At 38.9% G+C, this 14063-nt stretch overlaps 1 protein-coding gene across 1 annotated transcript in view; it reads right to left on the reverse strand.

Annotated features, from left to right (window-relative positions):
* Positions 1 to 1081: 1081 nt before the first annotated feature.
* The window catches only part of LOC114495030 (FUN14 domain-containing protein 2-like), a 48852-nt gene continuing 35870 nt past the window's right edge, over positions 1082 to 14063 (reverse strand). The window contains 2 exon segments of the mRNA XM_028510220.1: positions 1082 to 1736; positions 1738 to 1834. Of these exon segments, the coding sequence (XP_028366021.1) occupies positions 1082 to 1736; positions 1738 to 1834 (752 nt within the window).

Below are 14063 nucleotides of genomic sequence, written 5' to 3' on the forward strand. Positions count from 1 at the left end.
CCTTTCCATTCTCCAACTTTTTATTTGTCTTTTCTCTTTGACCTATTATCCTACCTTAGAAAGATTCTCAATGGACTGAACTATAGTATATGTCTCAAAGTAAACATTTCCAGTAAGAAGGAAGAGTATTTTACCTTTCTTAAAAGAAAATGATCACTGCCTACTTTAACAGTCAGGTACTTTTTTAAGTGGTGCTTTGTGTACAGCTAGTGTTTTGAGATTATTCTTTAATGAATCATCTATAGCTTATTAATCCAACTCCAAGAACTTTCAGTTTTCTTGAGGAAGCTGGAATGAGCTCTCAAATGGAAACTGAATATTAAATAATTTTGCCTGGAAAATGACAGTGGCCCTTGTACAATTCTCTGTTGAAAATGGTAGGACTAAGGCAGTTTTACCTATATTAGACCACTTATATTACTTTCAAAAAACTTCCTCTTTGAGGGTCCAGGTGAATACATTTAGCAGTCTCTAATATGTGTGATGTTTTTCTTGTATCCTTCCCAACTCTCTTCTGTTTCAGTAAAAGAACACTTTTTAAAAAAATTTTACTTATTTATTTTTAGAGAGGGAAGGGAAGGAGATAGAGAGGAACATTAATGTGCGGTTGCTGGGGGTCATGGCCTGCAACCCAGGTATGTACCCAGACTGGGAATTGAACCTGCGACACTTTGGTTCGCAGCCCACGCTCAATCCACTGAGCTATGCCAGCCAGGGCAAAGAACACTGTTTTAAAATTTTATTTTCAGTGAGTGTGTAGATCAGGAATGTATATTCTTCAGATGTCTGTTAAATATATAAAATCACCTTCTAAAGAATATTTAAAGTCCTCTTGCTCAAAATATAAAAATCTCACAAAGTTCTAGATTATAATAATTGTTTTATATGCTTACAGGGAAATGTAATCAGTTCCTTCCCATGCAGCACATAATAAGACATCTGTGTGCTTGTTATGCCTTTTCCAAATCATTTGGGACAACCTTTGAGGATCTACTCATCCTGCATGGGGAGCCATCTTGAATACGTTCTGGTAAATATTGTATGTAAGGGGAAAGGAATATTCTTTCTCCCTACAGATCAGTCAGACGGGGAGTGTTCTTGGAGGAGAATTAATGTCTATTATCTTTTCCGTCGTTGTTATGAGGCTCACAGTAGGGTCGTTATCACTTTGTACCAACAGATGCCTATAGAAGCCATTCCGATATGCTAAAGCAGGGAGGAAGGCACAGGAGAAGAGGAGGAAGGAGAGTAGACTAGATGGAAAGTCTACTCTCCAAAGATGGAAAGAAGAGGCTGCTAGTTGGAAAAAGGGGAAACAATAAGTCATCCTCCTTAGAATGCCAAGCAGAAATCCTCCTAAAAACCCAGTCACTAGAACACTCTTCACAAATGACACCATCTCCTCAGCTTTGCTTTTTATTTCCATAGGTAAGTGGTTGCTCTTATGGACATTCAGCGGTTCCTTGTCTTTCTTCCTGTCCTTCTCTACTTGTTGTAGGTTAACTTTGATGTACCCAGTATGGTTTGCAAGCTGAAGGAGAAAATATCCTCCTCCCAGAGCTGCTGCAGCCAACTTTCCAACCTTCTGGAATATGAAACCCATGCTCCATCCAGTGACCCCTCCAATTAATAGCTGGGTTGCCACACTATACTTTTCACCTGAAGGCCCAGACTCCTGGACAAACAGCTTGCACCACCGTTGCTGCTTTTCAGCAAGTTCTGCAAGGTCCAGTGAGCCTGGATGTGGCCATTCCAACTATCTCACCTCACAGTGACACCGACAGAGGCTCAGCACAGTAGGACACAGAGTAGCGTGCTGTTCTCGCCGCAACCTCTAGATTGTAATAATTTTTGAAGCTTAAAAAAACTATTAATGGCCAAGGTTATGGATCCAAGCATGATAATTTAACCAAAATTTTAAGGAGTAGGCTCTGAAATGTACTGTCATTGTGGAAGATTGTTTTAACGTATTTTGAATTTTTACCATAATTTCAATCTCATTTTATATTTCTATAACCCAGATGATTTTAAAAACATTTATTATATATTTTGTATGTAAATCACTATATTGTTGTTTTATGTCAATCTACTAGATAATCTATTTTCTACGGGATCAAATTCAATGATTAAGGTCTTCATTTCTCCAAATCTGTTTTCATGTACTGTATAATCATCAAACCTCATATCATGTACTTACTCTAGTCAAACAACTCAGTCATTTTAAATTCAAATAAGTCTTTCTGTATTCCCTTCCATGTTATGCATCCTTTTTGGAAGGTCAGCTCAATTTTTTTCTTTGAAATTCACGGAAATTTTATTTTAAAAGCAAATTTCAGCCTTCTCTAATTAACTGTACTTGTTATTTGTAAGGCAGAACTGGATTAAAACTGGGGATTCTCCCAAGAATTTTCTTAAAAGGTGATAATAACAAATGTGGCAGTTAAGATTTATGGGAAAAGGAAGAGAAAGGAACTAACCCACTACTCTGAGTTAGATGACAGAAATTTTATCATGTTCACCTTGGTTTCACCAGCACCTGGTATAAAACAGGTGCTTAATAAACATTAAAAATTGTTTCTTCATTTGGCACAAATACACTTAATCTATCCTATAAATTACTTTTTCATGAATTTCAATTCAACAAATAATTATTCTGTACTTGCTGCATGTTAAAAATACTAGCCAGTTGGCATTAAAAAGAGAAAACATATTTCTCAAAAAAAAAGAAAAAGAAAAACATCTAGTCCCTGTACACAAGGAGTTTTGAGTTTCCACAGGAATCTAAACAAGCAAGGTGGCAAGAGCAGTGTTGTTCCATATGAGTTATGAAAAAAGAGGTGTGGGTTTTTATGGGAGCGTTGCAGAGAGATAACCTTCATTTTTAGATTGGAGGCATGGAAGACATGAGCAATTCACAAATAAAATGAAAGTGATGGTACTTCTAGGGAAGAAACAGCATGTACAAAAGCCTACAGGCAAGGCTGCCTTTAGCCCAGGAGGAGAGAATGACTAGAGATAAGCCCAGAGAGCAAAGCAACAACACATCAAAAACTTCAGGAGCCGTGTCAGAGAGTTTGGACTGTAAGAATATTGAGGACATGCCAAAATGAAAATTTTTAAACTGAGTATTCAACCCTGGATATACCAGTCTTTTATGAAGGGCAAAGAATAAGAATACCATGTAGGAATGTGGAGAAAGGAGGCTGTATATTGTACTGACTAATTGAGATGGGTTATGTGTATGTGGACTGAATTGTCACCTTAGGTGTGTTATATTATGCATATCTGATAATTTGTTGATCAATCAATTTTCCTATATGTGGTCCAAAGTAAACTAAGGAGTGAAGAGAATCTCTTTCAGAGAGAGTGGTTGGAAAGAGATGAGACAAGAGCCAACAGAACAAGTGAGAATACTGTTGGAATGATTATGAACTGGTGGCTGTCGGATGAGAAATTAGAATATTAGAGACGTTATGATTAACTGGATGTGGGAGTGAGGAAAAAGAGTGAGTCAAGGCTTATTTTTAAAATTAGGGTTGGTAAATGGTTGCTTCTTAGAGTATATTTTATTTTCACCAGCTCAGGTGTAAGATCCTGGAGCACAGGAACTGTTTCCTTCTCAGTGACTGTATTCAGTACAGAATCGCTAGGGCAGGTTCTAAATGAATGGCTGTGAACTAGCCACTTCAAATTTAAGAGCAAGGTCATATTTGAAATTCTGCATGTGTTGCCTTCTTTCCTCAGAATTTGTACAACTCATAAGACTGTCCTGAAGTAAAACTTTTAAAAATGAACATGAAACAAAAATAGGTTGAGAGAAAGAAAAGAATCCAGCATATCAGAAGTCAATAGCACAAGCTTTCTTTTCAAACTAACAAAAGAAACTATCAACAAAATGAAAAGGCAATTTCTAAAATGGGAGAAAATATTTGCAAACCACACATCCAATAGGGGTTAATATTCAAAATATACCAAAAACTCACACAATTCAATAATAAAAAAAAACCCAAATAACCCATTTTAAAAATGGACAAAGGATCAAATACATATAGGATCAAAATACATATTTTCCCAAAGAAGACATACAAATGACTGACAGGAATATGGAAAGTGTTCAACATCACTGATCATCAGGGAAATGCAAATCAAAACCACAATGAGACATAACCTCACACTCTTTAAAATGACTTCTTATCAAAAAGATAAGAAATAGTGTTGGCTAGGATGAGATGAAAAGGTAAGCTTTTGCACTGTTCATGGGACTATAAATTGGCATAACCACTATGGAAAACAGTATGGATATTCCTCAAAAAGTTAAAAAATAAAACTAAAGATGAAATAAAATGCATGCTTAAACTCCCAAATTTGTATCACCCGCTAAATTGCTCCATGAAACTTCTTTTTTTACTTTAGTATTTTTTATTTTAAAAATATAGCACTTGACCACATTTTCCTGCTTTCTGCCTAATACCTTTCTGTGTTTTGCAGTTCTCTTTTTAAAAATTATTGTTGTTCAGTTACAGTTGTCTGCATTTTCCCCCACCACTCCCCCCCAACCCCAGCCAATCCCACCTCCCTCCCTTGCTTCCACCCTCCCCCTTGATTTTGTCCATGTGTCCTTTATAGTAGTTCCTGAAAACCCTTCCCCTCACTGTCCCCTCCCCCATCCCCTCTGGCTATTATTAGATCATTCTTAATTTCAATGTCTCTGGTTATATTTTATTTGCTTGTTTGTTTTGTTGACTATGTTCCAGTTAAAAGTGAGATCGTATGGTATTTATCCCCCACCTTCTGGCTTATTTCACTTAGCATAATGCTCTCCACTTCCATCTATACTATTGGAAAGGATAGGAGTTCCTTCTTTCTCTCTGCTGTGTAGAATTTCACTGTGTAAATGTACCATAGTTTTTTGATCCACTCATTTACTGATGGGCACTTAGGTTGTTTCCAGCACTTGGCTATTATAAATTGTGCTGCTACGAACATTGGGGTGCGTAGATTCTTTTGGATTGGTGTTTCAGGGCTCTTAGGGTATAATCCTAGCAGTGGAAATGCAGGGTCAAAAGGCAGTTTCATTTTTAGTTTTATGAGGAAATTCCATACTGTTTTCCACAGTGGCTGCACAAGTCTGCATTCCCACCAACAGTGCACTAGGGTTCCCTTTTCTTTGCATCCTCTCCAACACTTGTTTCTTGATTTGTTTATGATGGCCATTCTGAGCAATGTGAAGTGGTGTCTCATTGAGGTTTTAATTTGCATCTCTCTGATGGCTAGTGATGCTGAGCATCTTTTCATATGTCTCTGGGCCCTCTGTGTGTCCTCCTTGGAGAAGTATCTGTTCAAGTCCTTTGCCCATTTTTTAATTGTGTTGTTTGTCTTCTTGGAGTGCAGTCATGTAACTTCTTTATATATTTTAGAGGTCAAACCATTGTCCAAGGCATCATTGGCAAATATGTTTTCCCATATAGTTGGTTCTCTTTTCATTTTAATCCTGTTTTCTTTAGCCGTGCAGGACTTTCTTTAGAAAGTCCTAACTTGTATATGAAACTAACCTCAGGACAAGGAAGCAATCTAACACTGTGTGTCCAACAGCTCTATGTCCCGCAATTCTTTGTGTCTTTTGTGTCTCCTTTTATGTCAGGCCTCTTCTGACCACATAAAATTGCTGTCTTCCCCTTCCTATTTCCCTCTTTTCTATATTCTTCTCTTCAGCATTTATTATTAACATAATTTTAATTTATGTATTCAGCATATAAGAATTTCTAACTATTTCACCCACTGATCTGTCCCTAGCACCGAGTGTTTGGCACACTAATTACATGATAAATATATGTTGAATAAAATGCCATATTAGAAGTATTGATGAGGAGCTGGGAGACTCCTCATCAATACATTAACACATGAGATTAATTTTTGAAAACAGTAAGAAAGGCTTCAATGGACAAGTTGCATTTGAACTGAGATTAGATGAGGAGTTAGATTATGGGGGTGGTCCTGCAGGTGGAGGTAACTGGGTATACAAAGCCAAAAATCCTGGAAAAGAAAAGATGCAACAAGAATACTGTTATTCTATTTGACTGGAGCATAGAAAGCATGAAAAGAAGATTAATTAGTAAAATAACTTAGGGCTTGTAACATAAATAAAACCTATTTGGGTCTTCAGAGTGAGCACTGTATCTCTTTCCTTCCTTGACCCAACAGGGGAATCTTTGCGATGCTGCATTTAAATATGAAGGCTGCACTAGGAAATTAGGTGGAGTTGTAATATCTTCCTCTTCCCCAACCCTGCTGGTGACAGTCTTTCTGCTTATGAGGCTGGCTGAGGGAAAACTGAATCAACAAACCTCATTTCTTATTGTGGTAGACCATATTTTTTCATGCATATTTAGGGAATATAAATTTCAGTTTCAGAATTTTCAAACTATGAACTATTTCTAAATAAGGCAGAAAATAATTATAAATATATAAAAATAAAAGATTTTACTCCTAAGGGGTTTTACTTATAAATATTCACTAGATTTTCTCTATCACACTTAGGACCTGAATTTCAGTTTGAAAAAAGTAATCAGTCAATTTATATAATGAAAGTTAAGAGAAAATAACCAAGCAAGGAATTCCTCCCATGGGCAATGATCTAGCTGCTTCCCAATCTGCATCTCTTTATTGCTGGCTGGCAAAATTCCAGCCTTAATTTTCCAGGTCCCCTGAAAGCATTCTCTCCTAACAAGGTTATTTTCCCTTTGTATTTACCTTTCTTAGCTGTTACGAAATCAGGGACTCAACCTTCCACTGCTTTCTGGATTTGATCTCTCTAATCATTTTTTTTAAATCAGAGATAAACCAAGTGAATCATAAAAACATTCATAAAGTCAAAAGCAAACACTGGCAACATGGGCAAATAAAATGGGAATATTAAATGGCAGGTGCTTTAAAATAGCACTTTGGGCTTGTATATGTAATCAGTTGAGGCTCTTTTAGTTGAGAATAGTTTGCTTATCAAGAAGTAACTTAGCTGGTAGCCCTGGCCAGTGTGGCTCAGTGGATTGATCACTGCTTTGCAAATCAAAGGGTCACTGGTTTGATTCCCAGTCAGGGCACATGCCTGGGTCGCAGGCCAGATTCCCTAGTGCAGGGCACACGAGAGGCAACCACACATTGATGTTTCTCTCCCTCTCTTTCTCCCTTCCTTCCCCTCTTTCTAAAAATAAATAAAATCTTAAGTAACTTAGCTGGTATGTCTTGATGCATCATATACTACAAATCATCAAATTAACAATGATTCAAGATATTACTAATAATTATTAATATTAAATAATTGTATATTTATTGAGCATCTACTACACATCAGGCACTTCATATGAATTATCTGATGTAATCCTCACAACATCCCTCTGAGATACCATATATTGAAAATCCCAATTGACAGATGAAGAAAGTAAGGCAAACAATGTTAAGTTAGTGACTCGAGATAACAAAGCAAATGAGGTAGCAGAGCCAGAATTCAAACAAAGGCCATCTGATCAATGCAGAGTATATACTTCTACCATTCCACAACTCATCCTACTTTCCATAATACACAGCTTCTTCAGTTATGAAAAAGTTAAATGAGCTAGCATTACCTTTGATTAATAATTATTTAATGTCATCATCTTTCAATGCGTAGAATGAGTAGCACCACTCCGTCAACTTAAATAACTCAGAATAATTTCTAGACACATCCAAGGACTTTCCAATGACCTTATGAAAGAAAAAGAAGTTCCTCAGATGAGGTAACAGATCTGTAAAATATTACATATGCCTCTGCCTCATGAGGGCATGAGATGAGCCCTTGCTCTCATCTCTTCCTTGCTCTGGAATCACCTGTGCAAAGAGCATAAAATAAGAATTACCTTAGCCCATTCTAGGGACAGCTGTGTGATTCAGGTGTCATAACAAGGAGAAAACAGTACAAAATCAGATCAGAACTTTAGAACTAGGATGTAGAGTGTGGACTTTATTCTAATTACAACAGAAAGTAAATGAAGTGTTTTAAGCAGTCAGAGATTTATGCTTTAAAAAGATTTCAGCCTTTAGAAAAAGAAATCTTTCCATTGTGACAACATGGATGGACCTGGAAGACAGTATGCTAAGTGAAATAAGCAAGACACAGAAAAACAAATACTGTACAACCTCACTTATCAGTGAAATCTAAAATAATCAAGCTCATAGAAGCAGACAGTAGAATGGTGCCTGATAGGGGCAGGGGTGAGGAGGACATGGGGAGAAACATTAAAGGTTTGAAGCTTTAGTTATGAAGAATGAATAAATTCTGGAGATTTAATGCATGGTATGGTGACTACAGTTAATAATAGTGTATACTTGAAATTTTCTAAGAGGGTATATTGTAACTGTTCTTACCACACACACAAGAAAAAAGGATGGAAGGAAGAAAGAAAAAGAGAGAGGAAGGGAGGGAAGGTTGGAGGGAAATGGCAACTATGTGAGATGATGGACATGTTAATTAGCTTGATTGTGGTGACTATTTCACAATATATACACTAGATCAAATACATCAATACTGCTGAAAAAACTAACACCACCAACAACAAAAAAGGATTTGTTTGACTGCTGCATGGAGGAATTTCTTGAAGGACTAAATATGGAAGGAAGAGAGTGGTGGGAGAAGGCAAAGGGGCTGTTGGAGGAGTCCAAGTGGTTGCTGATGTTGCCGAAGATGAGGAGACATCGAAGGGCAGTCAGATCCAGACTTGCTGATGCACTGGCTGCGGGGGTGAGTGGGAAATGGGACATTTAGACACATATTTATCTTACCATAAAGCTTACAACATTTCCAAACCTCCATGTTCTCCCTCTTGGTAGCTTATTTATTAACTTAAGAAAAAGAGAATATAAAACTTTTAAGCCTAATATTTCTTCTGGCAAATTCATTGTTTTATGATTTACCATTCTTATCTCCCTAAACCCTAAATGCAGTTTTAAAGAGTGTGATTATTCATTTCAAAAAAATAACAAGAATGCATGGATGAATGAAAACTAATAGCTACCCTGAGAGGTTATATGCTCTCAGATTTGACAATGGCAATGCAAGTACATATACACAGTAGATGAGCCAATCGGTTTGAGCAACACAGAAGGCATGTAACCTGTTTTTTTGTGTAAATAACTTGCGGCATTCCAGACTTGCATCTCATTGCAAATCTAATATAAAACCACAAAAGAATTTGTAATATCACTTCAAGGAACCTTTGCTTGCCACAGTGCTTTTACAAAACAAAAAATTACAATAAAGATAATGGCTATAATAAATGACTCAAGATATTCCTTTATTTTTGAAAAAGTGTGCAAACTTAAAAAATTTAAAGACGAGGTGATATGAACTTTGTTCCAGCGACTTGTGAATGGCAGACCTACAGAAATCAGACTCTTACCACTAGAAAAGCACTAAGTCCATTAATATTAAGGATTTACTACACAGGAATGTGATATTTAAAAAGCACCAGTGCCTGGGCCCCATTTCCAGAGATGCTGATTCAGCTGATTTGAGATGAAGCTCATGCAGTGGTAGTTTAAAATTTTTCTTCAGATTATATTAATGTACAAATGAGATTGAGAGCAGGGTCTGGGAATAAAGTAAAGTATTGTTCTTTTATTTTTCTATAATATCTTAGAACAAAAGCCCATAACATTTTCCAAATTAAAAGAGCTCTCTCACTCTGGCAAAAGTCAGCAAGGAAGTGCCATCCATGGAAAATACTAAGCTTTCAGTTGTGTATACATGTGCACACATGTGTGTGTACACACACCTGCACACGTGTAGTCATGGATTACAGAGGAACTTTTAGAACTCTACATCCAGGGCAAGCACATATCTAAAAGGAGTAAAGCATCATTTCTGTCATAAGTCAGGTGGAAAGAATACAATTTAGAGTCAGCACAGTCTTTAGGAAGTGATACCAAATGGTTTTAAAGAAAAGGCTGTGAAAATAGCAATTGTGTGCTAAGATTTCTTTACATTTCAATTTTAGTCCCATATTCCATTTTTAAATATTTATTAGACATGGAGTTTTTAGTCACATTAGAATATCTTTCCCCCAAGTCCTTCACCAACTCTATCCAGTCTGGTCACCAACACTTGTCTTTTTACTACTGACTGAAACTCATTAATGAACTTAATTGAATTGAACAGGGAATTAGTGAGAACCTACTATACAAAATCAAGTCAGTATAAATGACACTGAGGCAATTTCCTCTAACTATGATGGTCAGCTTCATGAACAATGAACTTGTAGTATGTTCTCTAGTGGTGCCTAGTCCAAAAGGGAATGAAGCTCCTGGGAAGGTAGAATCTTTGAATGGGTATATTCTGAGTTAAAAGAACACCCTCTTAAAGTTCCCCCCAAACCTGTTTCTTCTGCTTCATAAAAGATGCAAAGGGGATGATTCTGTTGATCCAGAAGCCCCTTTCAGATAGGACCTGGAAAAGCATAAAATCCAGAAAACAAGGAAATTCTAAGACAGGCATGCTACTCCCTGGGCCCAGCTGGCAGGAAGCCAGGAACCATTAGTTGCCCAAATGCTTTCTCTTCTCCCTATAGTCCATTAGCAGCTAGACTAAAGGCCAGTGCTGTCTGCAAGATTTACTTTGAGGGAGTAAAATTTTGTGCTTTTCACTCAGACATGAATACTAGCAAGAAAAACTGTCTTTTTGATAACCCTCCCTCATTTAAATGCTAAAAAAAGACACTGGGTGGAGATTTAACATGCTAATGATACATGTGAAGCATGTAGTTATACTGCATAAGCCCCAGAGTCCCTGCCTCTATATATGTGTCACACTTAGATGTCATCCTTCCCACCTCAGCTTCTTTAAAACTGTTCTCCAGCTTTTGTTCAGGAGCAACATTTCTCTCTCTCCCTTTAAATGTCTCCCCCAGTGCTCCAGCTATATTTAGTAAACCTCATGCCTAAGTACTACTTCGTGAACTCTCTTGATTTCTAACTCAGGCATTCCCAAGAACTCACATGGTTTAGTGGCAGAATTCTCACTTCCCACATGAGAGACTCAGATTTGATTCCCAGCCAATGCACCAGGAAGGCTCTATATTAGTTTTTGGTGACCTCTTTTGATTTCTATCCTGGGAGATCACAAGAACCCAGAGCATGAGTGACACTAGAACAAAAAATTAAATCAGACCTTGTGGAGCAAAGGGGAATGCAAGTAAGAGAAGAAATTAATTTTTATGACAGAAATAGGATGATTTTTAAGTAATACTATTTTTATAGTAAAAATCTTAAAACTTAGGTTTCAAGGGATGAAACAAATGTCATCATTTATTAAATTATTTATTCTACAATTATTCATTGAGCACCAACTAATATCAAGAAATATTTTAGAAACTTGGATAAAAATAATCAAAATAGATACAAATCCCTGCTTTCCTACAGTTTTTATGTAAGAGGATACAAACAAAGAAGCAGCCAAGTAAGTAAGTGTGCTATGTAGTTAGACAATGATAAATGCTGTGAGAAAAACATAAGCACAGGACAGATGCGAAGGAGAGTAGGGATGAGCTGCAACTTTAAACTGGTGATGAAGAAAAGACTTCTCAAGAAGGTGACATTGCAGCACAGATGGAGCTGGTGAGGGAGTTAGGCTTAGGCGATGTTTAAGGAAGTGGGCACAGGGAAGGTAAAACATGGGGGAAATCTAACAGAGAAAGAAAAATGTAATAATGATGAGGAGAGAGAATTGCTGGAACACTGAGCAGTGAAAGAGAAAGTGATCTAGTGAACGTGTGGCTGGACAGCTTAGACCAGTGATTTCCAACCAGTGCCGCTAGATTCAGTAAAACATGTGATGCCTGACTATTTAATTGGGGGCATTGACTTTTCCACTATTTTGTTAAGTAAAAGAATGACAACAGCCAACACATCTGGTAACCATCCAGTGTGAATAAATAAAAAATATACATTTTTGTCAGATTGGCAAAAATACAAGTTTTTGGTATGCCACAGCATTTTAGTAATTACTTTATGTGTGTCATGAGATACAAACGGTTGAAAATTGCTGGCCCAGAGAGGAGCATGGACTCTTCCTGTCCTAACAGGAGGAAGAGCAGAGGACCATGGAATTTTTGTACCAGACTGGGATTATATACTGGCAAAGCCTATTCCTCAGAGTGTATATGATAGCAATATTAAATAACTTCCATTGTGGCAGGAAAAGAAAACTCCAAAAGTTTCTTATGCTCTGTAACTGTAACACTTGCAAAATTTCACACAGGACTGTAAAAGCAGACAAGTCGTAACCAAAGCAACTGCCAGTTACTCAAGGTCGTACACAGACTCCCATGATAAGCTCCTGTGCTCTGTAGCTTCTGCAAATTCCTCCTGCGTTTTCCCTTTGTCTCCCATATAAGGTAGCTGGACCTAACTTCCGCATTCAGCTTCTGTAACCTTGCTTCGCCACGTAGGTAGGGAGCCCGGGACTATTTAAACCCCGGGAGAGTGAGGATCAGTGCTCAGAGGATTTGGATGTTAACCACCCCCTCTGGGCCCCCGGGTAATAAAGTTTGTGCTTCATTATCTCCCCACGTGTGGGTGGATTTTCCACAACACCATCTCTTACATTTTTCTTCTCTAAAAGTAGACATTTTATTCCATGACCTATTACAGTCATTGGTTATTTTGATGGAGAGTGAGAAGACATTGAATATTAGTAAGACTGAGTCTCATATGTAGAAGGCACATCTAGAACAGAGTAAATGTCCTAATATCCTTCATCTCTGTATCATAAGCTTTCATGTTTCTTACCATCTGCACTTGAAGTGGTTCGCAGTAACCCATTCCATAATGCTGTGTGTTGGAGCAAGAGAATGTCCACACTACTCCCATGGCCTGCAGATGCTCAGGGCCTCTGGATGGAGCAGTAAAGTCAATGCACTGATTTATGGGAACTCCAGGTGCTGACAAGTTTGAATAAAGGTTCATCACAAAGACTCCTTCTTTGGTCTATATACTGCCATGTGTGACAACATGAATGGATCTTGAGAATATCATGCTAAGGGAAATAAACAATAAAAGTTAAGAACCATGTGGGGAGACAGAAGATGGTGGCTTTACTCTAGGCAGCGTTTTTCTCGGCTTCTGTGAAGAGGGGGAAACTCGCAGATCGGTGGAGAAACAGAGCAAGTGGGCTAGGTTACTGAATCACTTTTGAAAGCAGGACATCAAAAATTATTGCACTCACTGGAAAACCAGGCAGTAAGGAGACTGCTACAGGACAAAAGGGGCCCAGGGATCAGCGCAGGGTCTAGGGGTGTGCAGACCCCAGGCCCACCCAGTGCTCCGGGGTCTGCCCCAGGGCTCCCGGGAGAGGGAAGTTGCTGCTCCCTCCCCCAAATACGGGGGGTGAGCAACTCCAGGGGAGAACGTGTTGCTAGAAGGAATAGATTGGCCAGTTGGACTGGGAAAAAATCGCCCAGGGACTATGAACACCCGCCCAGAGACCTGGGAGAAGTGAGGGCCTCTAGCCAACAAGACCAGGGGCAGCCTGGAAGAGTGCCCGCACCCCTAGCCCGGTGGAAGTGCAGATGGGTGGAGAGTACAGAACCGGGCCGTGCTCGGCTTGCGCCCCATACGGAGGCCTGAATCTCGCGCTGCGATCTGGGAAAGACTTGGTGCTTGGTGCATTCCTACAGTAGTGGCTCAGAAATTTCCAGCCAGCCTGACCCAGGGGAAGCCAGGAAAGGTGCCAACACCCGGTCTGAGTGCCGTTGGGTGGGGAGCGAGGAGCTGGAAACGGCTTGGCTCGCGCAACGTCGGGAAGACTGACTCTCACATGCTTTAAACCCAGAAGGGTCGTGGCGAGGCGCTTAGGGTGAAACTAGACCCCGAATCTCAAAAGTTTGGGGGAGGGGCGTGCCCTTTTACGATCCCCAGGGTGGGCGCAGTGAATCCGAAAACATCGCGGGTGCCTCCTGAGTTCATAGAGCTGGAACCCTGCAGGACCCCGGAGTCCGGAAGAACATGGAAGTGAGATCCAGAGAGCCAGTGTGTTCGGG

The sequence above is a fragment of the Phyllostomus discolor genome, chromosome 4 (assembly GCF_004126475.2).
Source record: "Phyllostomus discolor isolate MPI-MPIP mPhyDis1 chromosome 4, mPhyDis1.pri.v3, whole genome shotgun sequence".
NCBI classification, from domain to species: Eukaryota; Metazoa; Chordata; class Mammalia; order Chiroptera; family Phyllostomidae; genus Phyllostomus; species Phyllostomus discolor.